The sequence below is a fragment of the Oncorhynchus masou genome, chromosome 24, assembly GCF_036934945.1.
Source record: "Oncorhynchus masou masou isolate Uvic2021 chromosome 24, UVic_Omas_1.1, whole genome shotgun sequence".
NCBI classification, from domain to species: Eukaryota; Metazoa; Chordata; class Actinopteri; order Salmoniformes; family Salmonidae; genus Oncorhynchus; species Oncorhynchus masou.
The window spans coordinates 94813094-94840295 of record NC_088235.1 but is presented as its reverse complement, the minus strand read 5'-3'; the positions used below and the strand labels follow the sequence as shown (position 1 = coordinate 94840295).

Genomic DNA, 27202 nt, shown 5'->3' with positions numbered 1-27202 from the left:
TGACAGGTTCCTTAGACTTCCTCTTGAGGTCAAAGTTACGTCTCTAGTAGTGCACTCTAAGTTTGTGTGATGTGACATGAGTTGGTGACTGACGTTGTTCTGAGCCACCCGCTGTCAGGTGAATTCCAGACGCTCTTGTCTTGTAGACTAGAGTTGAAAGGAAAGATTTAACTAACTCCAGTTGCCGTGCCAGGCAGCACTGTGCGGTCTTGAATATCTCAGGAGGAGGAACAGAACTTTGATCTTGACTGCCCTGACACTGTGATCAGCATATGACCGAAAGACACACCGCAAACTTATTTTGAGACGATTGTTCAAAAGACAGTTAAGCCTTGGTGTCAAATTAGGTTAGGAGAAGAACTGAAGTGTTGCTGATCCTGGCAGTCTTTTCTGGTGGGAGTTTTTTTCTAACTTGTTTTCATTTTGTTGATACTGATTGGATTTCTGCATGGATTGTCAAGACGCCATTTGGAATAGCGGCACTCTTTACAGGTAGGAGTATCTGGGAGGATTTGAATAGTGTGGTAGCCTATAACTAGCCTATGTCTAGCCTGGTCCCATACTGTAGTGTCGTTGTCAGGCCATAGGCTACAGAGTTACTTACAACTCAAGCACAAAGGCCTACAGTATGGGACCACTGTCTGTTGTGAAATGTTTGGTGACTTATAAACAGCTTGTTTAGTGTTGTCTCGTGTCCCTTTTTTACAAGGAACTCTTGGTTTAGTTTAGCATGTATTCATCCAGTTTCGATGTGCGTTTGTCACCTTTTAATTCAGCTGGACATTGCTACTTTAAGCATCAGACACATTGTTTGCTAAACCAATGTTCCTGTTGGCCTATTCCTCAGATGGAAAGACATAGCCTACTGTATCATGATGGTAGACTATAGTATTATAGGCCATTGGATCTCACAACATTCTCGCTCGTGGTGTCAGTTTCATTGGATTGAGTGGTGTGATGTAACTGAAAACGTTCAATATGTACAGTGCCTTAAAACTATAAAAACTGTATTCACACCCCTTGACTTTTTCCACAGTTTGTTACAGCCAACACACAATATCCCATAATGTCAAAGTGGAGTTATGTTTATAGACATTTTACAAATGTAATAAAAAATTGCGTTAAGTCAATAAGTATTCAACCCCTTTGTTATGGCAAAAAATAAGCTCAGGTGTAAAAATGTGCTTAACAATTCACATAATAAGTGGCATGGATTTTTGTTAAACATTTTTTTATGACTGCCTCATCTGTAACCCACACATAAAATTATCTGTAAGGTCCCTCAGTCGAGCAGTGAATTTCAAACACAGATTCAACCACAAAGACCAGGGAGGTTTTTTAATATCTCGCAACGAGGGGCACCTATTGGTAGATGGATGTAAAAAAAATAATAATAAAAAAAAGCAGACGTTGAATATTTAATAATAATAATAATAATAATATATCCCATTTAGCAGACGCTTTTGTCCAAAGCGACTTACAAGTCGGCTGGGGCCACTACTTTTACATATGGGTGGTCCCAGCGGGAATCGAACCCACGACGCTTGGCGTTGCAAGCGCCATGCTCTACCGACTGAGCCACACAGGATTTCTTTGAGTATGGGGGAGTTATTAATTACACTTTGGATGGTGCATCAATACACCCAGTCACTACAAAGATACAGACATCCTAACTCAGTTGCCAGAGAGGAAGGAAACCACTCAGGGATTTCACCATGAGGCAATGGTAACTTTAAAACAGTTACAGAGTCTTATAGCTGTGATAGGAGAAAACAGGATGGCTCAACAACATTGTAGTTAATCCACAATACTAACCTAAATGACAGAGTGAGAAGGAAGCCTGTTCAGAATAAAATATATTCCCAAACATGCATCCTGAAGAGTATCACTCTTCATTTTTTTTCCAAGCATGTTTGTGGCTGCATCATGTTGTGGCTGCATCATGTTATGGGTATGCTTATCATTGGCAAGGACTGGGGAGTTCTTTTTTTGATAAAAAGAAACGGAATAGAGCTAAGCACAGGCAAAATCCTAGAGGAAAACCTTGTCTGCTTTCCAATACACTGGGAGGCAAATTCACCTTTTCATTACTTGACAGAGCTTAGAGAATTTATAAAGGAAGAATAATGTGAAAATATTCTACAATCCAGGCGTGCACAGCTCTTCGAGACTTAACCAGAAAAACTCATAGCTTAATCGCGGCCAATGGTGTTTCTAACATGTATTAACTCATTCATTTTCAATAAAATAAACATGTTTTCACTTTGTCATTATTTATTATTGTGCATAGATGGTTGGAAAAATCTATTTAAATCAATTTTGAATTCAGGCTGCAACACAACACAGTGAAATAAGTCAAGGGGTATTAATACTTTCTGGAGGCACTGTATCAATGACCGACTGAAACAGTTTGTCCTTTTCTTCTTTCAAGCTGCGGCTTTTGCATTTAATAGTCCGTGTATTGTAAATTCTTGATGCATCAGTGTGACGAAGAAAGAAAAAAACAACAAGAGACAGTCGTTAGATGAAGCATGGATCCACACCAAGAAAGCCTTACTCCACAGTAACAGTCACAAATCAGTGTTCTAATATCTCTAGAGATGGTTGGACAGCCAGAGAACAAAAATGTCTATTGACAGTGTCCATAAACTTAAACATTGCAGGAAAGAAAGCCAAAAATGCATAAAACTGACAGAATGAAGGAAGTGTACTTGTAAATCCCTCCTACAGCTCACATGCTTCTCTCCACAGGTGGCGACTGACAAGGTTGCAGGCAAACTGAGTTCTACTCTCTCATGGGTGAAGAACTCCATGTCACACACGGTTAGTCAGATGGCTAGCCAGGTCGCCACCTCATCTGGCCAGGTGGCAACGGTGCCCTCGTCCCTGCAGACCACCACAGCCACCTCCTCAACATCCCTCTCCCCGTCTCCCATGTCGGCATCTCCCGCTAAGCTCAGCCCAGATGAACTGGAACTGCTCGCCAAGCTGGAGGAGCAGAACAGGTGAGTGCCAGCTAGGAATTAATTAATAAATCAATTAATCAATGAAATAATGTCAACATATGAATACGTTTTTGTTCCCTTTCCTCTTTTCATGAACAACATTTGCATTTGTTAGACCAGTGACAAAGTCAGTGGTTTTATCAATCTTAATTGTCTAACAATAACAGTGACTGACAGTGGCTACAAAGACATTTTCACAATGATCTAAGTAAAAATAGGCCTACAGCCACACTCTGTCCCTGAAGTGTTCTTCAGCTGAAACAAGAGAAGTGCATTAGGACTCAACACACAGCCTCTGCTGTCCCCTCCACTCAACCCCTTTCTCTCCCTCTTTCTGTCCTGTGGCTCTCACCCTGCTTTTATAAGCAGTCTGAGTGTTGACATGGAAACGACAAGGCCTGAGAAGTGTAGCAGGTGGGCCCTGAGATGGGCCCTGATCAAAAGTAGTGCACTATAAAGGGAATAGGTTGCCATTTGGGACGACGACTTGGTACGGCAATCTCAAATGAAGAAGACTGCAGTCAGAGCCCTGTGAGATGTGGCTGTACTGATCTGTCTGAAGTGTGAGAGCGATGCTCATGGGGCTGAGATGATACGCTGTAGTAGTAGGACACATGTTGCAGTTAATAAAAGCTCATACTGGCTGAATCTTCTGAACAGTCTGCTGTGTGAAAGAAGAAGTGAGAATGATATTTGAATAGGTTTGATTTCCTTATGCTTTATAAAGCTTGGCTAACATCCGTTTAGACATCAACTGAGTAGAAGAGCAGTCAGTAGTAGTGATTCTTAACCTCTTAGTACGCTAGCAGTCTCACTATCCATGGACTATACCATAAAACAGATTAGCTTAAAACCATACATAAACTTAGATCTAGCTCTTTAGTCTTGATTTAGACTGCCTTTTGATTTTATTATTCAGAAGTCACTACAACATTAGTTGTATTATTCAGAAGTCACTCCTGTTCAAAGTAATTATAGGGGGGAAAGGTCAACTTTTTATTGTCCTGGACAGACCTCTAAGCACCTTCCTCAACAGAGGGTGGACAGCAGGTGGGGTGTTTAGTTCAAGCAGGGCTACAGCTGGCCTCTTTCATTTGGCACATGTCCCTGCTGCCCCTCCTTCCATCAGGCTCTCCCTCCACGAGGTAAATTTAGGTGTTGGCGGTTAAGAATGTCTATTTCACCAGCCACGTTGGTGGGTGGTCAATTTGCAAGGCTCTACAGTGCGAGCATAGAGTACCACCGTATGAGTCATAACAGGTGTCATAATACCCATAAAACATAGCAGTCAAACAAGGAAATGGTTCCAATTGTTTTTCCACTATTAATTTTTCCCTATGAAAGAGAGAGATACATTGTTATCAAAATGTCACGCCAGCTGCTAATTGCACAAAGATATACTAATCCTACTGTATAGGATTAGTATTGCTACTGTGCAGCAATACTGCCTGGCAGGGGATCTGTGTGCAATGAATTAAGTGCTGATAGATACATTTTTGGAGGTGCTGCATACATGCATAAAAGTTGGTCTAATTTACTCAAGTCTGCAAAGTGAGACTTTGTCCTCGTGATTCTTGGCTATTTACATTTGTTTTGTTCACAAGCTCGGGTTGCTTTTCAGTGTTCGTTTGTCTGCTGCTTCAACTGATAGTGAAGAGACTCCCTAATCAGATCTTAAATCTCTCTCTCTCTCTCACACACACACACACACACACACACACACACACACACACACACACACACACACACACACACACACACACACGACAGGACTCGAGTGGCCCTGTTACCACGGTAACCTCCTGCTTTAAAGGGGCAGCTGAATATTTTGTCCCTTATATTTTGATTAAAAGACTCAGGTCACTTTTTTTTTGTAATTGAGCAATATACCACATTACCGGTTACTAATACATTTGTTTTAGAAACATTACAAAGCATGACCATCTGCTTTTTTGTGTTATGTAATTATGTTCCAAAAATATTTGGACTGGTAAAAAATATGAGTGGCTGGTGGACCAAAAAGCATGACATTTAGAGCTATTGTTGCAGTGTCATGGGTAAGAGGTGCAGTCTTGAGGATCATCGTGACTGGGGTTTGAAAATGACTCGCCTACAGAAATGTTAAATTTTTATCAGAGATTACAAAGTTTTTCAGAGCTGTTAAGTTTAGTTGTATCCTCCGAACCAGCACTGTGTCTTTGAAGAAGTACACATTCATTGCAGGAAGAATCTTTCAACTAAAGAAATAACAAAAAAAGTTGTATTATGTCACACTGATGTTGAATTTCCTTGTTTCTCCCCTTTTTAAATACCAAAATGGATGAGAACAAGCTATATAAAATTATGGACAGGCAGTTTTTATATCTTAGTTTTATGTAAAGGGCTAGTTATCCTCACTTTCTTACTGAGCACGAAGACACTGACCTGCAGGTGCATCAAAAGTAAGTTTTTATACATCTATGAGCACTGAGGGAAGACTTATGTACTTTGAGATCAATGCAGTATCACAGATACTAATGTAATGCCACACACACACACACACACACACACACACACACACACACACACACACACACACACACACACACACACACACACACACAGTGAGAAGGGGAAGGCCTTTGTACTGTGCAAAGTAGATAAGAGGTTTGAGTTTGAGAGAGACGAGTGCCAGACTCAATTCAGCCAGTTCACTAGGTGAAGGCTGGTAGCTTCTCTGGATCTTCTAACTACACACCAAAAACATGAAGACAGCACCATGAGTTTATCCTGGTAAGCAGCACGAGGATCCTAACTTCTCTTTCTAGATGCCATGGCTCTCTTCTCGTTAAGGAGAGGCATTAACTGAGGACAAAGTCTAACTGACGTGAATTATTTTGGCGACAGAGCAACTTGTTTAAATAGTTCCTTTTTATCCTCTGTTCTTTCCTATGAATCTCTGTGCTGTACTGGATCTTTTCAGTAAATTTACAATGGTTTGATGTATTTGTTTTGAGCCATCTGTGAGAACCCAACATGGAATGTTTTGTCGACTGGTGAATTATTAGCGGAGGAGCAGTGGCTAGGCTACATAGGAAATTCAGGTTTTCTGACTGTCAGTGTGTGCCTAGTATAAACAGTGTATCAACATTTGGAATATTTCTGAAAATGACAGTGTGATGAAATCTACCAAGGAGAGAGGGAGAGGAGAATATGTGGACGGTTCTTCATCCATGGTTGAAATTGATTGTTTGTTCCATGTTCTAGGCTACATTTGTTGCTTTAGGCAGACAGGCCACTGAGGCCAGAGACTAACCTTATCAATGACCTCAACATTCCCTACCCTTCCTGCTTCCACACGGCCTCTTAACACTGAGTGTGTTATCTTGCATGTTTGCTAGAAGCCATGGGCTGCTACTGCAACCTTGCGTCCTGTTAGGATGGCTTAAACCTTTAGCCTATATCTTAGTAGTGGATTCCCTCACATCCCATTATAGCTGTGATGACATTGGGCTCTACATTTAATCTTGTCACTTTCTTAGGCCTGTCATGATACATAGTCTGGTATCTAGTCTACTGCTTTTCAATTAAGCAAGCAGCTGTCACTGTTTAAATTATTCCCACAACACAGTATTAATCATCTGCAATATTTACTACCTTTCCCAACATGTTGAATGTATAACCTAAATGTAAAACCCTTGCTGGTGCTGTCCTAGCTGTCCCTGTAACAAAGGCCTACCCTGGCCCCCTTCCTCCTGACCCAAATATGGCTGTAACCCTACCCAGTCTGGGAGCACTCCCAGTGACGTCACCCTGGGGCCGAGAGGCCCAGGCCCTTTTTCTGAGATCAGGTTTCTGAGCCTCTGTGTCCCAGCATAGGCCATAGCCTCTTCTCAAATGGCACCCTATTCCCTATGAAGTGCACTACTTTTGACCAGGACTACATAGGGAATAGGTTGCCATTTGGGACACGCATGGGCTCATCAGCACTGCATAGGTTGGGAGGCATGGTTCCCTCTCACAGCCCTGGGTCCTGTTCATATGGCACTAAACGTAAAGAAAACTGACTGAAACAGGGAGGGACTGCCTGGACTTGTCTGCTGAGAAATGCTAATTTGCGTGTTCTGTTACAATTTGTTTTAAAATGTGTTCTGTTGCGTTCCTTAATGAACCTGATCCAGAGTCTGGTAACTTCATTCTTACAGCTCCAGTGACAAACAAATTGGCACATTAATTGATAGTGATACAAGGTCAGTCTGCTGTGAACTTAAACATACTCCTGCAGCTTTTTCTCACTAACCCACTTGAAGGAATGTTTTCAATCTAATAGATGAGACCAGATTCCAGGTAGTTATTTAGGCTACTTTATATTGGCCCACTTTACTGTTGACGTGTCATGGCTTTTTTCTTTTTAAGGTTCATGTTTTGGGATGAGTACAAATGTAGGATCTCATTGAAGTAATAGTTAATCAACTAAGTCCACTTTGCTTTCTGTCACTTGCGACACTTGGGACATTAATGCCAGTTAAATGTTCCATGAAATATCAGCTTGATTGATATTGTAGTGACCCTGATATAGTGATCATGATGGCTGTTCAAGGCTTTACTTTCCACCATGTTCATTGCATTTTGCACTTCAAACAGAAGTGCTGTGAAAGGATGTGTTGTTCTCTCAACCTTTTTTAAGAGATGTACTTTGTCCCTAGTACTGTCTGTAACCCCATTGACCCTACATCCAGGGCTCATCACTGGGGATGCTGTTGCAGTGGGTTCTCCTTGGCTATGGCTCTGTCATAAAGCTGTACTACATCTCACTGCTAATTCTTCCGTATTGAATGAGCGTTTCCATTTTTAGTACTGCGCAAGAATTTAGTGGCTTCACCGTCTACCAGTGCCAGCACGATTTGGATAAATGTTCAGCATCAGTTATTGGGCTACTTGCCTCAAGCATTTACCCACAGTGTAAAGTAAACTCACACTGCCCATATCAATGCATTTCTGATCCTTTCTACTGTAACAGTGACTATCTATTTATTAAAATATTTTTTTTCTACCCTTTTTTTCTCGCCAATTTCGTTGTATCCAATTGGTAGTTCGTCTCGTCTCATCGCTGCAACTCCCATACGGACTCGGGAGAGGCAAAGGTCGAGAGCCGTCTATTCTCCGAAACCTTACCAAGCCGCACTGCTTCTTGACACAATGCCCACTTAACCCGGAAGCCAGCTGCACCAATGTGTCGGAGGAAACACCGTACACCTGGCGACCGTGTCGGCGTGCACTGCTCCCGGCCCACCACAGGACTCGCTAGTGCGTGATGGGACAAGGACATCCCTGCCGGCCAAACCCTCCCCTAACCCGGACGATGCTGGACCAATTGTGCACTGCCCCATGGGTCTCCCGGTCGCGGCCGCCTGCGACAGAGCCTGGACTTGAGCCCAGAATCTCTAGTGTGTTTATTCTTGATTTGGTACACTAGCAGTTAAAGCTACATTAAATAATCTATATCTGTCGTCGGTAATTTGAGCTGCCTTCACTTCCGAACATAGAATGAAATGCTCTCTCATTCAGTCTGAACTCCCAACATAATGTCTCATTGGAGATCATGTATGCCTGAGTATAATGGTTATATGCTGGTCATATTTGACAAGAGAAGCTCATGCATGTTGTTTGTGTCTCTAGGTTGCTGGAGACGGACAGTAAGTCCCTCCGCTCTGTGAACGGCTCCAGGAGGAACAGCGTATCCAGCCTGGTGTCCAGCTCCTCGGCCTCCTCCAATCTGTCTCACCTGGAGGAGGACTCCTGGATCCTCTGGGGACGCATCGTTAACGAGTGGGAGGACTTCCGCAAGAAGAACGAGAAGCAGCTCAAGGTGAGTACTCTCGTGCGCTACACACTTCCTGTACACAATAGCCTGGGGACAAGCTTAAAAAGGGAGAGACTATTATTGGCCTTTTGTAAGAGTCAGAGGCAACTCTGGAAGAGCCAGTCTCAATTCACTCCCTTGGCCCTAACCATAACCCCTTCCCCTTGGCCCTAACCCCTTGGCCCTAACCATAACCCCTTGGCCCTAACCATAACCCCTTGGCCCTAACCATAACCCCTTGGCCCTAACCAGTGTGGGGCGGCAGTGTAGCCTAGTGGTTAGAGAGCTGGACTAGTAACCGGAAGGTTGAGAGTTCAAACCCCCGAGCTGACAAGGTACAAAATCTGTCATTCTGCCCCTGAACAGGCAGTTAACCCACTGTTCCCAGGCCATCATTGAAAATAAGAATTTGTTCTTAACTGACTTGCCTGGTTAAATAAAGGTAAAATTAAAAAATAACCATAACCCCTTGGCCCTAACCATAACCCCTTGGCCCATAACCCTAACCCCTTCCCCTTGGCCCTAACCCCTTCCCCTTGGCCCTAAACCTATAGGTAGAGACTATTGGTGAATCTCAATTTGTGCTCGATTCCTCTCATCCTCACCTGAATACTTCAGAGAATAGCGAATAATACAAGGTTCCTATCTTCGCTTACTAGCTAGCTATAAGTTGCACAAATATTTTTAATCAATGAAGTTAGTGAATACATTCAGTACAGTACAGCAGTCTTTGTTTCCTGGTATTGATACTATATAGGCACAGTTCAGGGGTATTTTCCCAATGCCAGCTATGTCTCTCACTGACCCTTACTACTGTTGTCTTGATTTTACAGTGTGAACCCTGTTCTAAATGTAGCTTCTTAGTGCTCACTGACAACTGATGGTGTCTGTCTAGTCGTACAGGGGGAAGTCTGATTACCCATGTCAATGACATCTGAATCAGTCAATCAAATCAAATTTATTTATATAGCCCTTCGTACATCAGCTGACATCTCAAAGTGTTGTACAGAAACCCAGCCTAAAACACCAAACAGCAAGCAATGCAGGTGTAGAAGCACAGTGGCTAGGAAAAACTCCCTAGAAAGGCCAAATATATCCCATTTAGCAGACGCTTTTGTCCAAAGCGACTTACAAGTCGGCTGGGGCCACTACTTTTACATATGGGTGGCCCCAGCGGGAATCGAACCCACGACGCTTGGCGTTGCAAGCGCCATGCTCTACCGACTGCGCCATGCTCTACCGACTGCCTCCAGGAGGAAGAAACCTAGAGAGGAACCAGGCTATGAGGGGTGGGCCAGTCCTCTTCTGGCTGTGCCGGGTGGAGATTATAACAGAACATGGCCAAGATGTTCAAATGTTCATAAATGACCAGCATGGTCAAATAATAATAATCACAGTAGTTGTCGAAGGTGCAGCAAGTCAGCACCTCAGGAATAAATGTCAGTTGGCTTTTCATAGCCGATCATTAAGAGTATCTCTACCACTCCTGCTCTCAAGAGTTGAAAACAGCAGGTCTGGGACAGGTAGCACGTCCGGTGAACATGTCAGGGTTCATTAGCCGCAGGCAGAACAGTTGAAACTGGAGACGCAGCACGGCCAGGTGGACTGGGGACAGCAAGGAGTCATCATGCCAGGTAGTCCTGAGGCATAGTAATAGGGCTCAGGTCCTCTGAGAGAGAAAGAAAGAGATAATTAGAGAGATCATACTTAAATTCACACAGGACACCGGATAAGACAGGAGAAGTACTCCAGATATAACAAACTGACCCTAGCCCCCTGACAAACTACTTCAGCATAAATACTGGAGGCTGAGACAGGAGGGGTCAGGAGACACTGTGGCCCCATCCCATCAGGGCGTGTTTCCTGGACCAACAGTATCGCTTCCAACACACCGACAGCATCATTGCATTTTGGTACACCAGAATTTCATTTCATTTCCAATGAAACGCGGCGTTTTCCTTACAGCATTGCGTAAGCTATGCAATTGCATGAGAAAACAGAGTGATGGCCTCTACTAAATAGAGGAGCATCCCATGAGCTTTTTATAGCCTAGTCCTACTAAACTCAGCAAAAAAAGAAACATCCTCTCACTGTCGACTGCGTTTATTTTCAGCAAACCTAACGTGTAAATATTTGTATGAACATAAGATACATAAACTGAACAAGTTCCAAAGCCATGTAACTAACAAATAGAATAATGTGTCTCTGAAAAAAGGGGGGGTTAAAATCAAAAGTAACAGTCAGTATCTGGTGTGGCCACCAGCTGCATTAAGTACTGTAGTGCATCTCCTCCTCATGGACTGCACCAGATTCGTTCTTGCTGTGAGGTGTTAACCCACTCTTCCACCAAGGCACCTGTACGTTTCTGGACATTTCTGGGGGGAATGGCCCAAGCCCTCACCCTCCAATCCAACAGGTCCCAGACGTGCTCGATGGGATTGAGATTCGGGCTAGTCGCTGGCCATGGCAGAACACTGACATTCCTGTCTTGCAGGAAATCACGCACAGAACGAGCAGTATGGCAGGTGGCATTGTCATGCGGAAGGGTCATGTCAGAATGTGCCTGCAGGAAGGGTATCACATGAGGGAGGATGATGTCTTCCCTGTAATGCACAGCGTTGAGATTGCCTGCAATGACAACAAGCTCAGTCCGATGATGCTGTGACACACCGCTGCAGACCAAGACAGACCCTCCACCTCCTATTCGATCCCACTCCGGAGTCAGGCCTCTGTGTAACGCTCATTCCTTAGACGATAAACGTGAATCCGACCATCACCCCTGGTGAGACACAACCGTGACTCGTCAGTGAAGAGCACATTTTGCCAGTCCTGTCTGGTCCAGCGATGGTGGGTTTGTGCCCATAGACAACGTTGTTTCCGGTGATGTCTGGTGAGGACCTGCGTTACAACAGTCCTACATGCCCTCAGTCCAGCCTCTCTCAGCCTATTGCGGACAGTCTGAGCACTGATGGAGGGATTGTGCATTCCTGGTGTAACTCAGGCAGTTGTTGTTGCCATCCTGTACCTGTCCCGCAGGTGTGATGTTTGGACGTATTGATACTCTTCATGTGTTGTCACACGTGGTCTGCCACTGCGAGGACGATCAGCTGTCCATCCTGTCTCCCTGTGGCGCTGTCTTAGGCGTCTCATGGTACGGATATAGCAATTTATTGCCCTGGCCACATCTGCAGTCCTCATGCCTCCTTGCAGCATGCCTAAGGCACGTTCACGCAGATGAGCAGGAACCCTGGTCATCTTTCCTTTGGTGTTTTTCAGAGTCAGTAGAAAGGCCTCTTTAGTGTCCTAAGTTTTCATAACTGTGACCATAATTGCCTACCGTCTGTAAGCTGTTAGTGTCTTAACGACCGTTCCACAGGTGCATGTTCATTAATTGTTTATGGTTCATTGAACAATCATGGGAAACCGTGTTTAAACCCTTTACAGTGAAGATCTGTGAAGTTATTAGAATTTTTACGAATTATCTTTAAAAGACAGGGTCCTGAAAAAGGATAGTTTATTTTTTGCAGAGTTTATATTTACTTCTCAACTTTCCTAATATTAAGCACATCGCTTATCTTTACAGCAGGAATATAGCCCACCTGGCTAGCATGAAAATGAACCACGGGAAAAACGTCCTCCATTCGCTATTTAAGTGCATAGATGACATGTAATTTCCCCCTGCCCCTGTTTCAAGATACATGGATGATAATAATGGTCCATTCAAAAAATAAAAAAATAAATCACACATATATTATTTAGTATATGTAAAGGCAAGATTAAATCAAGAATAGTCTGATGGCGCAGCGGTCTATGGCACTGCATCTCAGCGCAAGAGAATTGGATAAGAACGCTCGCAGTTGCGCCCCTGATGTCTGTCTGCACTTGTAGCCTGTGAGAAATACCCGATCAGGTGATGGAGAGCCATTTGAGTGAGAGGAGCTGCGGCACACTCGGGGAGAAGGGAATTATAATTATTATATTTAGCCCAAGGGTGCAATGGCCACTGGCTGCAAAAGGCATGGATTGCATTACTGCCACACACAGAGGATGCCGGCGTGAAATTTTAGGCATTATCAAGTGCTTGTCAAATTGTGAATAGGAGATTGATGAAGTGTGTACAGCCTGCGCAAGAAAACAAAGCGGAGCTCATGCCTTTTCATGTGACTTTTTTCAAATAATCATTAGTCACATCATGCAAAGCATATAGCCCAACGTTTGTAGAGCAACTAAAGTTACATTAATAACTCTAAATTAAGCATATAGGAGTACCTATTTCTTAGTTAACCACTCAACACAGAATAGCCGCGTGTGCACACTCCCTCAATGGTTGGAGAAAAATATTCAGCTTTGTTCAATTGAATTCTACATACTATAAACTAATGCCACGGAATTCTAAGCAAATCTTGTCTGGTAAATGCACTAGTGTAGCCCACAGCCATATGGCATAGCTAGATCAGGACCTGACTTCAGGACAAGTCTTCTGAAATAGACTACATTTTCTTCATATCATGTTTCTTTAGAACTGTCTAAAATAAATAATGGATTTATTGTGAATGTATAGGCTTATATTACATGTATTTATAAGACTTTTAAAAATGTAGACGTTCCAAAGGTCTGCATCAGTGGCTTGAAGGCTGTGTGTGGAAGCCAGGAGATTCTAAATGTGTTTGTTAATTAACGGTCAATTACCGTGAGACCAGCAGTTGTTTGCTTGACAATCACTGGCTGACAAAATGTTGTGACCGCCACAGCCCTATAAATGACACTGGTATTTCACAATTTTTCCAGAGAAGAGGCCTTAGCTACATCACCTCCATGTAACCTGACTGTTGCAAGACTGCATCCTAGTCATATTATTAATCATCATGTTGAGCTCCTCAACAAATAGATTGCTCAATTGACATTGCTCTCTCCTGTTGATCTAGTCTAGTGTGTTTCATCTTGCAAGGCAGGATGATACTACTCCGTGTACTACTTTTATGTTCTATCAGCAAAATGTACATTCTCAATTGAACGTACTTGCGACGAATTCAATGCATCATATTCCCTCTTTTCCACTAGGGTGCTCCAGAAAAAAAGATAAGCCTCTTAACAATGAGCTTGTCCTTGGATGCTTCCCAACTGGTACCCTATGCCCTACATACTGCATTTTGACCAGAGCCCTAGATGGGAAATAGGGAGCCATTTGGGACTTAACACTGAGTGAACAACAACCATAGTCTGAGTAATGTAGTGACAGACAGAGTAATGGGAGCAGGTCGTTTTACAGGCGTAATTGCAGCTGTATGCGTTATTCATGCGTTTCCTGTTGCATGTGTGTCTGAGTATTATCCAGTGGAGGGATTGTATGTGTGTGCGTTTCCATTACACGGCTGGGACTGTCAAGACTGACCTCAGAGACAAAGATCCCCTGACCCCACACTCGAAAGCTTGCACACAAACACTCGCACACAAAAACAACACACAGCCTACACTTACACACACTAACACACACTCCATCCATCACCACTGGTCAGTGTTCCCTCTCTGCAGAGGAAATGTCTTTATCAAGTCACCGGCAGTAATTTACAAGAACAACATTTCACTCTGCACAATGCCTCGCTGACTAGATTATATTTAGTGGTGGAAAATGTTATTAGAATGACTGACTGGGGTACATGCTGTGCTGTGGAGAAAACACACTGGAGTGTAGCAGCACACAGACACATGATGGTGTTTGCTCTGAACACCACATAGAATAAAACAATATGTGGATACCAGTATGTTCCTTGGAATTTTAACACACTCAGAAAACAAGTACTACATATTTTCCATCAGAGGCTGTTACGTTAATTATTAGGAATAGGCTCGTTCATCGAAACTGTTTATATACCTTGAAAGCGATCTATAGACAAGGTTGGGTAAACTGCAAACCACACTTTGGTTTGTCCACTGACACCAATTGGTAATATTAGCATTTTCAAAACAAAGTAAATGCTGATTATATGTTTAGTCCGTGCTATTTGGGTACCTTGAGATGTCCCTACCCCATTGAAGTTGAAATGTAAAATGGTTAAGGTTAGGTAAGGGTTAAGGTTTAGGGTAGGAAGGTCCCAAGCATTTGGGATGGTATTGACCAATATTTTTCTTCTCTCCAAACAGGATCTGGTCAGAAAAGGGATCCCCCATCACTTCCGAGCAATAGTATGGCAGTTGCTATGCAACGCCCAGAACATGCCTATCAAAGATCAGTACTCTGAGCTGCTGAAAATGACATCACCGTGTGAGAAGCTGATTCGCCGGGACATCGCCCGGACGTATCCTGAGCATGACTTCTTTAAGGAGGACAGCTTGGGACAGGAAGTACTCTTCAATGTTATGAAGGTGAATGCTTCATAGGTTTGCAGAATTCCAGAAAAGTTCCCACGAGAGAATCTTCAAATCTGGAACTCTTCAACCGGTATTTTTGAAAAGCCAGATAATTCTGGGAAAGTAACTGGAATTTTGCGACCCTGGTGCTTTGTCTGAAACCTTTACCCGCAACAGATTTCTTTACAGTGTGCTCTGGAGTTGGTTTAGCTCTTTAGCGCTGACGCTTTCAGCACATACAGGTAACTGTCAAAATAAGTCAATGAGGGATACAAAGTATATTGAAAGAAATTGCTTCCACACAGGCGTGATTCCTGAGTTAATTAAGCAATTAACATCCCATGCTCAGGGTCATATATAAAAATGCTGGGCACGCCATTATTTTGGTTACCATGGCTGTGTCCCTGTAGGATGACAATGCCCCCATCCACAGGGCACAAGTAATCACTGAATGGTTTGATATGCATGAAAACGATGTAAACCATATGCCATGGCCATCCGTCACCAGATCTCAACCCAGTTGAACACTTATGGGAGATTCTGGTGTGGCGTTTGAGACTGCTTTTTCCACAACCATCATTAACACACCAAATTATATAATTTCTTGTGGAAGAGTGCTGTCGCATCCCTCCAATAGAATTCCAGACACTTGTAGAATCTTGAAGCTTTTCTGGCTCATGGGAAAGGTGGGATACATAGTCAGTTGCACAACTGAATGCATTCAACTGAAATGTGTCCTTCGCACTTAACCCAACCCCCCTGAATCAGAGAGGTGCGGGGGGCTGCGTTAATCGACATCCACGTCACCGGTGCCCAGGGGATCAGTTGTTGTGGGGGTTAACTACCTTGCTCAGGTGCAGAACAGCAGATTCTGGCACAATGCCCTATTAAGACACTTTATTTTGATGTTTCCTTTATTTGGGCAGTTAACTGTGGGTGGGTGGGTGGGTGGATATACACTTAACTGGAATGAATCCTGGTCCCATCTTTCGACTCATCTTTCCTGTCTGTCTTCTACTATCTGTCCTATTAGCCTGGTCACGGATCTGTTTGTGCTCTTGGCAGGATAGCACAAACAGACTAGTACTCAGTTTACTGTCCTGTCAATAGAAGATGAAGAACAATATTGCATTAGAGCTGCTAATTTTATTTTTCTCATTAGCCAGTGGCAAAATTGTTCAAGAAAAGCTGTTTCAGCCTCCCGTGCGGCGCAGTGGTCTAAGGCACTGCATCGCAGTGCTAGAGTCGTCACTACAGACCCGGGTTCGTTCCCAGTCAGTGTCACAACCGGCCATGACCTGGAGTCCCATATGGCGGTGCACAATTGGCCCAGCCAAGGAGCAACAATGGCACAGCCGTGAGGTGGTAGAGATACACAAGCTTACAGAACAATCATCTGGTCTCGGGTTGCAACACTCACAAGTTCCCAACTACCTCTGGAAGCAATGTCAGCAAAATAACTGTTCGTCAGGAGCTTCATGAAATGGTTTTCCATGGCCGAGCAGTCGCACACAAGCCTAAGATCACCATGCGCAATGCCAAGCGTCGGCTGGAGTGTTGTAAAGTGCACTGCAATTGGACTCTGGAACAGTGAATACATTTTCTCTGGAGTGATGAATCACACTTTACCACCTGGCAGTCCAATGGACAAATTTGGGTTTGGTGGATGCCAGGAGAACGCTACCTTCCCCAATGCATAGTGCTTTAATCTTTCATTTTTTATTTCACCTTTATTTAACCAGGTAGTCTAGTCGAACAAGTTCTCATTTGCAACTGCAACCTGGCCAAGATAAAGCAAAGCAGTTTGACACGTACAAAAACACAGTTACACATGGAATAAACAAACATACAATCAATAATACAGTAGAAAAAATATATATACAGCATGTGCAAATGAGGTAGGATAAGGGAGGTAGTAAGGCAATAAATAGGCCATGGTGGCGAAGTAATTACAATATAGCTATTAAACACTGGAATGGTAGAATGTGCAGATGATGAATGTGCAAGTAGAGATACTGGGATGCAAAGGAGCAAGATAAATACAGTATGGGGATGAGGTAGTTGGATGGGCTATTTACAGATGCAGTGATCTGTGAGCTGCTCTGACAGCTGGTGCTTAAAGCTAGTGAGGGAGATATGAGTCTCCAGCTTTAGTGATTTTTGCAGTTCGATCCAGTCATTGGCAGCGGAGAACTGGAAGGAGAGGTGGCCAAAGGAAAAATTGGCTTTGGGGGTGACCAGTGAGATATACCTGCTGGAGCGCGTGCTATGGGTGGGTGCTGCTATGGTGACCAGTGAGCTGAGATGAAGTGGGGCTTTACCTAGCAGAGACTTGTGGATGACCTGGAGCCAGCGGGTTTGGTGATGAGTATGAAGTGAGGGCCAGCCAACGAGAGCGTACAGAGCGCAGTGGTGGGTAGTATATGGGGCTTTGGTGACAAAACGGATGACACTGTGATAGACTGCATCAAATTTGTTGAGTAGAGTGTTGGAGGCCAGTTTGTAAATGACATTGCTGAAGTCAAGGATCGGTAGGATAGTCAGTTTTACGAGGGTATGTTTGGCAGCATAAGTGAAGTAGGCTTTGTTGCGAATTAAGGAAGCTGATTCTAGATTTAATTTTGGATATTTCCCTATATGTTGCATAGCCTTTGGTCAAAAGTAGTGCGCTATGTAGGGAATAGGGTGCCATTTGGGCATTGAGTTGCAGCCCCAAAGTGCTTGGCTCACCTCTCTTGACCATGATCCGAGGTCACTTCCTGTTGTTGCAGGCCTACTCTCTGGTGGACCGGGAGGTCGGCTACTGTCAGGGAAGTGCTTTTATCGTCGGACTGCTTCTCATGCAGGTAATGTCACCGTCTACCACACGCACACGCACACACACGCTGTCTACCCGATAGCCTCACTCACATAGAAAAACATGCTGTGTCATTGGTCACATGCAACTTGCCACTACACACATTGACAGACATGTTATATAGATCAGAGAACATTTTCTAAGAGAACTGTGTACTGAGTTGTGTTTTTCATGTGATTATCTTGTACTATGGTAGATATTTTGTATTGTGATGTGTGAAATGTGTATTTTATGTATATGAGGAAGACATGTTTTGTTGATGGTTTCATAAAATTGTGAAGTCTCAAAGGGCTGGTTTCCCAGATACAGATTAAGCCGAGGAACGGACAAAAAAAACTGCATTGAAGGTATATTTTAGTCCAGCACTGGGCTTAAAATGTGTCTGTCCTCTAGCCTAGATGGTGTGAGGAAGTATTTTGTTGAAGGTTAAATGAATCTGCTTGATGATCTCTTAAGTGTTGTTTGGTGTGTGGGTGTCCCTGTCACTAGATGCCAGAAGAGGAGGCGTTCTGTGTGTTTGTGAAGCTGATGCAAGACTACAGACTGAGAGAACTGTTCAAGCCCAGTATGGCTGAGCTGGGTCTCTGCATGTATCAGTTTGAGTATATGATCCAGGTAAGACCTGGCATGGGTTCGGAACACGATTGAATGACAAACCTTTACAGAGCATTATTGATGCACTGTTAGATGATCCTTTAACTTTGATTCACTGAGACAATATCATGAATAACAACTTTATATTTAATAATTGAGCAAGCACTCTTATCATAAATCAGTCAGTGTCATGATGGGTCATATATATTTATCTATATTTTAATTTTCATCTATCTCTGTCTCGCTCTTTCTCCCAACGTCCCCCCCTCTCCTTCAGGAACTTCTCCCAGACCTCCATATCCACTTCCAGGCCCAGAGTTTCCACACCTCTATGTATGCCTCTTCCTGGTTCCTCACCATCTTCCTCACCTCATTCCCTCTCCCTGTTGCCACCAGGATCTTTGATATATTCATGTTAGAGGTGAGTCCAGTTAAAGGTGCATCCCCATCCCTCAACTGTAGACCAAAATAAGTGGCAGGGCTGCCATTTTGCTGATAAACAAATCCCAGATTGTAGCTTTAAATAATTATTTCTGATTTACTCATGTTTGACAATCTACTTCTAGTCTACGGAGTGAGTCCAGAATATAGTTTGTATTACAGCAAACACAATGGGCTGTGAGTAAATGCAAGCATTTGGCACCCTCTGGTGGCCTTGGCCAAAAGCACATAACTTAAAATCTTATGGACTAAAATTGTAACGCAGTGCTTTTTTTGTCGTAGGGTCTGAAAATAGTGTTCCGTGTGGTACTAGACAAGGCAATGCTATGATAATGCTTTGATAATGCTTTGATAATGTAATATTTGTCTCAGGGTCTGGAGATAGTGTTCCGCGTGGGGCTGGCCATCCTACAGATGAATCAGGCAGAACTCATACAGCTTGATATGGAGGGAATGTTACAGGTAAGACTGAGCAGCCATAAACATTGGAATAACAACCCTGTCTGAGTTAATGCACACAATTATCAATTCAATACACTTTTTTCATCCCTGAGGGGCAGTTATTGCCAGCAGGCATAAGATGCATAATCACCCATTGTCTTCCCTGCTCTGCTGTAGTACTTTCAGAGGGTCATTCCCCACCAGCTGGAAAGTGGACCAGACAAGGTCATCCTGGCTGCTTATAATGTCAAGTACAACGCCAAGAAGATGAAGAAGTGAGTAGTACATTTCTGCTTGCTCTCTGGGGTCTAGGCCGGGTTACTGAAGATGGATGCTTGAAGCAAGTACAAGTGTTGCAGGTGCTCTATATTGATGCTGTATGACTCCTGTTTTCAGGTTGGAAAAGGAATACACTACAATCAAAACTAAGGAGATGGAGGAGCAGGTGGAGATTAAGGTGAGTGGTGGCGCAGTAGGCTACGTTTTTAGTTTGGCAGTAGTACAGTGCGCTCTTATAGTCATCACATCAGTACAGCTCCATTTGATCACTATAAGCAGTTGATCACTATAACCGCACTCTCCCTAAGCCGAGTGCACTGAACTTAAAAACCCAGTTGTGTATGATGTTTGGAATAATTATCGTGTGTGTTGCGTGTCTTTGTTTTGCAGAGGTTGCGCACAGAGAACCGACTGCTGAAACAGAGGATAGACACACTGGAGAAAGTGAGTGAAAAGGAGGAGAAGTTGAACCGTGGCTCTCCTTGCCATCCTATGTCATGACACCAGTCATCATAAGAAGCCATATTATACCAGTGAACGCTTGGTGTGGCTATTCACACAACAAAACCATAACCCCCTACATTGTTCATGCGTCTCTTGTTGGTCACAAAAGACACATGGCGGAGTCTTGTTGTTACTAACTGGGCTGTGAGTGTTGCTGGTGTGTATCTTATAGGATAAATGGATCCTAGTTGGCTTTGGAATGGAAGTCCTCCATTGACATGCATGTCTCAGTCTTGAGATCCGCACTCAGGACCAGTTAAGCCAGACTTTAAAACAGTAGCTGGCTGTGGAGCTCCACAAGGCTACATTCTGGGGCTCTATGTAATTCCACCGGTCACTAACTAACTAAAGCTGTAAAACGCTTGACGGACTCACTGTGAGAGTGATGGCTGTACACTCTAAGATGATGCAGGGGAGCACTGCATGTCAGAGTACACGGCTGCCTTTGTTGTGCATGTTGTTGGGATCCTCCTCTGTGTTTGTCAGAGCACAAAGATACAAGCATTGCCAGGCTTGGCCAGAGTACCAGGGCACCATGCAGAGGCCTGAGTAGCTGTTCCAAATGACCAGGCTCTGTCTGGGACACAACCACTCACTCATATCACAGTATCGCTTCAAACAACAGTCGACGGCTGCAACGTCATACCCAAAATATTAACTGGAATGACACAACAACTTCTAAAACGTAACCGTGTGGCATGAACCTAAAAAGCATGGCTTCATCTAAACAACTGTTATTTTGCTGTTTTATAGCTAACTTCTAATGATGCTTTTCCTCTTAGCCCCATTCATCCTTAGTCTTCTGCTTTGCCTGTCTGAAACTCAACACCATGTTTTGTCTCCCACCACCACCACCTAATTCTCACTTTGTCACCACTTTATCCCCCACAACCTTATCACAACGACTTATCACCACCACACCTGAAGACCATGTTCCTTTTCTACCTCCGAAACTGTCTAAATTACTAAGACACTATGGGGCGTATCCTAAACTCTCCCATTGCCAGCAGCATACCACCCTGCATACCACTGCTGGCTTGCTTCTGAAGCAGGGTTGGTCCTGGTCAGTTCCTGGATGGGAGACCAGATGCTGCTGGAAGTGGTGTTGGAGGGCCAGTAGGAGGCACTCTTTCCTCTGGTCTAAAAAAATATCCCAATGCCCCAGGCCAGTGATTGGGGACACTGCCCTGTGTGGGGTGCCGTCTTTCAGATGGGACGTTAAACGGGTGTCCTGACTCTCTGAGGTCATTAAAGATCCCATGGCACTTATCGTAAGTGTAGGGGTGTTAACCCCGGTGTCCTGGCTAAATTCCCAATCTGGCCCTCAAACCATCACGGCCACCTAATAATCCCCAGTTTACAATTGGCTCGTTCACCCCCCTCTCCCCTGTAACTATTCCCCAGGTCGTTGCTGCAAATGAGAACGTGTTCTCAGTCAACTTACCTGGTAAAATAACAGATAAATAAATTGACATCAATGCATGGCTAATTGAAGTGGAATTTAAGATTTCCTGAATTGTTCATAATTAACGTATAGACTAAATCGGTTGCCAAAATGACGGAGGAAGGACAATGAACATTGAATTTCCCTTTTCAAAAACAAAATCAAGTGTTTTGTTTATATTTAGATTATAACTGTGTTAATTGGTCTCTCTCTTTGCTTTATCTCTCTTGTGGATATTTCTGTTTTGTAGGAAAGTGCTTCATTGGCAGATAGATTGATCCAGGTATAAACTTTATTTTCTCCTCCTTTACCCCCCCATCTCACATTGCAATTTTCACCACTTAGAGTTCTCTATCTCAATGTAGCTTTGCATGCTCATAATTTTACCTTTAAATGATAGCACAATAAATGTCTTTGCGATTACAGTATTTTCTTTTTATCAATTAATATAAAATGAGGACATTGAAATCAGAAAAAATAACTTATCACCCTGCATGCGCATGTATCTCGAACCATGCCAAAACAAAATGCTTAGAGCTATCAATCAGTCAACCAATAAGACTGTCAAAACATTTGCAGAGAAAAAAAAACAGCATGCGTTTCTAAACTCCAAATCCCACTTATACATTATCTTTGATTTGCCCACCCCTTCCGTCCATCCCACCCCCGTGGTGCACCCTGCTCATCCTACCCCTCGGTTGGTTATGTCCTAAAGGGACAAGTGACACGTGCCCAGGAGGCAGAGGAGACCTACCTGGTCATGCGGGAGCTGGCCACGGTCAGGCAGCAGAGCGAAGAGGCCACAGCTCAGCTGGAGCTAGCACAGAGCACCATCAGGGATCTCCAGCAGAGACCCCTATTGGTAAGGAGAAGCACAGTGCCCAAGTTGAAGGTCCTGTATGGCTCAGTTGGTACAGTGGTGATCAGGGGTGTTGTGCACCCCCAGAATCTGAGGGGGCACAATGTGAGGATAAGCTTAATTCTATGTAAAATATATATATATAATAACTGCATATTTAAACATGCCTCTTGAGCTGTTTGTATCCTCCTGACTGGTGTGTATTATTATTTTTAAAAAATTAAATAAAAAAAACACAATTTTTACAAAAAATGCTTCTCTGCCTTAATCTGGGCAAAAGATTGAAAGGAATGTGAATCTTATTCAGTACATTTACTAATTGCTTGCTTTTCTAAAGTCTAGCAACCTTGCCACCAGGCCTGCCATCTAAGTTAGACAAGCTACCTAATATAACTTGATTGATGGTCTGAAATGTCTTCTTGGTAGCTAATTATGAGGTTGGGAGATAGGTTCCCAATCTGGGCTAGCTAAAGACAACTTCATACAGTTGATAGCTGGCTAGTAGTATTACAGAGAAACAACAAAATATATATTTGTATTTAAATTTAAACAGGGCAGATCTGATGTGGCACGTGCACCTGTGCCGTCTCTGGTGGTGATGGAATGCAGGAGACACAAACAATGTATGTGAACGTATGTTCTCACTGTACTGTAAACTGCTTTGGATTAAAGTGCCTTCGTAAATGGCAGTTATTACAGTGCCCTCAATGGGAGGGGTGATCACCAGGTCTGGCCAAATGAAATGTGTACATTGCTTAGCACTAAATCTGCAGTGAGTGATGGTAACAGTGGATATGGATTCTCCCTACCTCTCCACTGCAGAATGCACTCGCTCTCTCTCACTATACATAATGCCTGGAAATTGGGACATGCTGTTTGACACAGTTCAGCCACCTTTTTCATCCATTAACATACTCCCAGGAAAGGATTCGTGAATTTCTAAGCATCTGATGTATGGGTGTGGAATGGATGGTACCCCGACCAGCAGGACCCTCTCTTGGTGCTGTATATCCATTGGCAAAACAGGCCCCTTTTAATATTGATGAGGGGAAACATGTTGAGATGATAATGTCTGCACTGATGTGAATGAAGCAGTGTTTTACATAATGTGCTGCTATATCCATTAACCATTTATAATGACTTGGAAGAGGGAGGCTGATTTGTTGTCCTAGAGAGGAAATCAATGGTGCAATTGAGAATATGTTTTTGAAAGTGAAGTGCCATACTTCTTGGTTTATTTTAGAGGAGTTGTGAGCAGTTGAACTCGGTAGCTAGCAACGTTTTTTTGTTTTACAATACTACAGTGTATATTTTCAAGTTGAAGTTGGAAGTTTACATACACCTTAGCCAAATACATTTAAACTCAGTTTTTCACAATTCCTCACATTTAATCCTAGTAAAAATTCCCTGTCTTAGGTCAGTTAGGATCACTACTTTATGTTAAGAATGTGAAATGTCAGAATAATAGTGGAGAGAATTATTTATTTCAGCTTTAATTTCTTTCATCACATTCCAATTGGGTCAGCAGTTTTACATACATACACTCAATTAGTACTTGGTAGCATTGCCTTTAAATTGTTTAACTTGGGTCAAACACTTCAAGTAGCCTTCCACAAGCTTCCCACAATAAGTTGGGTGAATTTTGTCCCATTCTCCCTGACAGAGCTGATGTAACTGAGTCAGGTTTGTAGGCCTCCTTGCTCGCACATGTTTTTTTCAGTTCTGCCCACAAATTTTATACAGGCTTGAGGTCAGGGCTTTGTAATGGCCACTGCCAATACCTTGACTTTGTTGTCCTTAAGCCATTTTGCCACAACTGTGGAAGTATGCTTGAGGTCATTGTCCATTTGAAAGACCCATTTGCGACCAAGCTTTAACTTCCTGACTGGTGTCTTGATGTTGCTTCAATAGATCCTCATTGTTTTCCTACCTCATGCTGCCATCTATTTTGTGAAGTGCACCAGTCCCTCCTGCAGCAAAGCACCCCCACAATATGATGCTGCCACCCCCGTGCTTCACGATTGGTACAGTGCTCTTCGGCTTGCAAGCTTTCCCCTTTTTCCTCCAAACATAACGATGGTCATTATGGCCAAACAGTTGTATTTTTGTTTCATCAGACCAGAGGACATTTCTCCAAAAAGTATGTTCTTTGTCCCCATGTGCAGTTGCAAACCGTAGTCTGGCATTTTTTTATGGTGGTTTTGGAGCAGTGGCTTCTTCATTGCTGAGCGGCCTTTCAGGTTATTTCAATATAGGACTAGTTTTACTGAGGATATAGATACTTTTGTACCTCTTCCCTCCAGCGTCTTCACAAGGTCCTTTGCTGTTGCTCTGGGATTGATTTGTACTTCTCCCACCAAAGTACATTCATCTCTAGGAGACAGAACGCGTCTCCTTCCTGAGTGGTATGGCGGCTGCGTGGTCCCATGGTGTTTATACTTACGTACTATTGTTTGTACAGATGAATGTGGCACCTTCAGGTGTTTGGATATTGCTCCCAAGGATGAATCGGACTTGTGGAGGTCTACACCTCCAATTAACTCAAATGATGTCAATTAGCCTATCAGAAGCTTCTAAAGCCATTACATCATTTTCTGGAATTTTCCAAGCTGTTTAAAGGCACAGTCAACTTAGTGTATGTAAACTTCTGACCCACTGGAATTATGATAGTGAATTGTAAGTGAAATAATCTGTCTGTAAACAATAGTTGGAAAAATTACTTGTCATGCACATAGTAAATGTCCTAACCGACCTAATAAACTATAGTTTATTAACAAGAAATTTGTGGAGTGGTTGAAAAACAAGTTTTAATGACTCCAACCTAAGTGTATGTAAACTTCCGACTTCAACTGTATATACCTGAGTGAAAATGTATAACATGTATATTGTTATACATTACATTTGTATTGTTTGGAGACAGTGTGATTTGAAGTAGGTCATTTGAATTAGCAGTTATTTCAAGATTCAACATAATATTCCTACTCAGAGACCAACCTTAAGGACACTGGGCCGGTTTCCCGGAGTCATATAAAGCTCTGACTCTAGATCTCTTCCTTACTCTCTTCTTGCTCTCTCTCCTTCCTCCTGCTTCCTCCCTATGTAGAAGGGCATCCCGCGCTACACAGAGGAGTCCATCCTGCAGCTGGAGAGAGAGCTGGTTCAAGCCAGGCTAAAGGAGGCTGAGTCCCAGTGTGCCCTCAAGGAGATGCAAGACAAGATCCTGGACATAGAGAAGGTGTGTTACCTGGCTCAAACTGTCTATCATCAATTCACACACTGTCACGGTGCCTCCTAGTCCCACACCTCTGTCAGGCATTCTGCCTGGAATAGGCAAACGTTGTGGAATATTGCAGATGTAAATGTCATGACTAGACTGGACGTGATTCCTTTTCTACATGTAGAGACTAGTTTTTTTTACGTAAACATTTATATCTGAAAATTCCACAATGTTGTGCCCTGCTGAACGCATCCCTGTTATTTTACTGTCCCGTGACATAAGCATCCTGAAGTTGTCTTCTCAGTCATTGTTTTGGTTGCCTGTCCCCCAGAGGAACACATCTCTGCCAGATGACACCAACGTGGTGCGGTTGCAGGAGGAGCTGATAGCAGTGAAGCTGAGAGAGGCTGAGGCTGTGATGGGGCTGAAGGAGCTCAGACAACAGGTCAGAGACCTGGAGGAGCACTGGCAGGTGAGGATGAACATCTATTCTCCACACCATACACACATGGAAGATTCAAACACATTAACAGATAACATTTTATTGGTCACATACACGTGTGTAGCAGATGTTACTGCGAGTGTAGCGAAATGCTTGTTCTTCTAGTTCCGAGTGCAGCAATATCTAACAAGTAATATCTAACAACTTCACAACATGTACCAAATACACACACATCTAAGTAAAGAAATTTAATTAAGAATATATAAATATATGGATGAGCAATAAAACTTTCCTTCTGTAGGTCTATCGTGTATTGAAACTGATAAACTTAAAATGTGTTTGACTTGACTAGCTCAGCTGTACCATGAGTACTCCTGCCCAAGACACAGCACTAAGAGACCCAGAGAGGATTGACATGAATATACCCGATGTAAATGTTAAATGTATTTTTGTCATCTTGCTCAATCTCCATGTTTGTATGAGTTGAGGACTGCTATTTTATGTGTGTCGAGTCCGAACATCTTTGGTTGACTGTGTGCTCCCCCCCCTCTCCCCCTGCTCTACAGCGTCACCTGGCGCGTACGGCGGGCCGCTGGAAGGACAACCCTAGGAAGAATGCTGTGTCTGAGCTGCAAGATGAGCTGATGAGTGTCAGGCTACGGGAGGCTGAGGCCCAGGCAGAGCTCAGAGAGACGCGTCAGAGGATGATGGAGCTGGAGACACAGGTCAGTCAGACAGACTCACACAGCTCAGCCTTTGGAGAAATATTAGTAGTGTACCAATTATGGCTGTCAAATGATTAAAATAATTGAGTACAATTTTTTATTTGATCAAGTACTAATTATTCTTCAGGCATTCTAAATGAGTGTGACTATAGTAAAAAAAGAACAAAGACCTTTTAAACATGTCCAACAATGTTATGAAAACAC

At 43.2% G+C, this 27202-nt stretch overlaps 1 protein-coding gene across 6 annotated transcripts in view; it reads left to right on the top strand.

Annotated features, from left to right (window-relative positions):
* The window catches only part of LOC135513059 (ecotropic viral integration site 5 protein homolog), a 61230-nt gene that overhangs the window by 20674 nt on the left and 13354 nt on the right, over positions 1 to 27202 (top strand). The window contains exons 2-17 of one of the 6 annotated variants that reach the window (XM_064935728.1): positions 462 to 492; positions 2752 to 3005; positions 8664 to 8853; positions 14989 to 15210; positions 17967 to 18041; positions 18542 to 18667; positions 18924 to 19067; positions 19460 to 19549; positions 19706 to 19803; positions 19925 to 19985; positions 20198 to 20251; positions 22006 to 22038; positions 22471 to 22617; positions 25718 to 25849; positions 26163 to 26303; positions 26840 to 26998. In XM_064935728.1, the coding sequence (XP_064791800.1) occupies positions 2812 to 3005; positions 8664 to 8853; positions 14989 to 15210; positions 17967 to 18041; positions 18542 to 18667; positions 18924 to 19067; positions 19460 to 19549; positions 19706 to 19803; positions 19925 to 19985; positions 20198 to 20251; positions 22006 to 22038; positions 22471 to 22617; positions 25718 to 25849; positions 26163 to 26303; positions 26840 to 26998 (1866 nt within the window). In that variant the 5' untranslated portion in view covers positions 462 to 492; positions 2752 to 2811. Of the gene's footprint in view, positions 1 to 62; positions 493 to 2751; positions 3006 to 5665; positions 5778 to 8663; positions 8854 to 14988; positions 15211 to 17966; positions 18042 to 18541; positions 18668 to 18923; positions 19068 to 19459; positions 19550 to 19705; positions 19804 to 19924; positions 19986 to 20197; positions 20252 to 22005; positions 22039 to 22470; positions 22618 to 25717; positions 25850 to 26162; positions 26304 to 26839; positions 26999 to 27202 lie in introns of those variants that run through there. The other 5 variants (XM_064935726.1, XM_064935725.1, XM_064935730.1 and 2 more) reach the window with 5 other exon arrangements.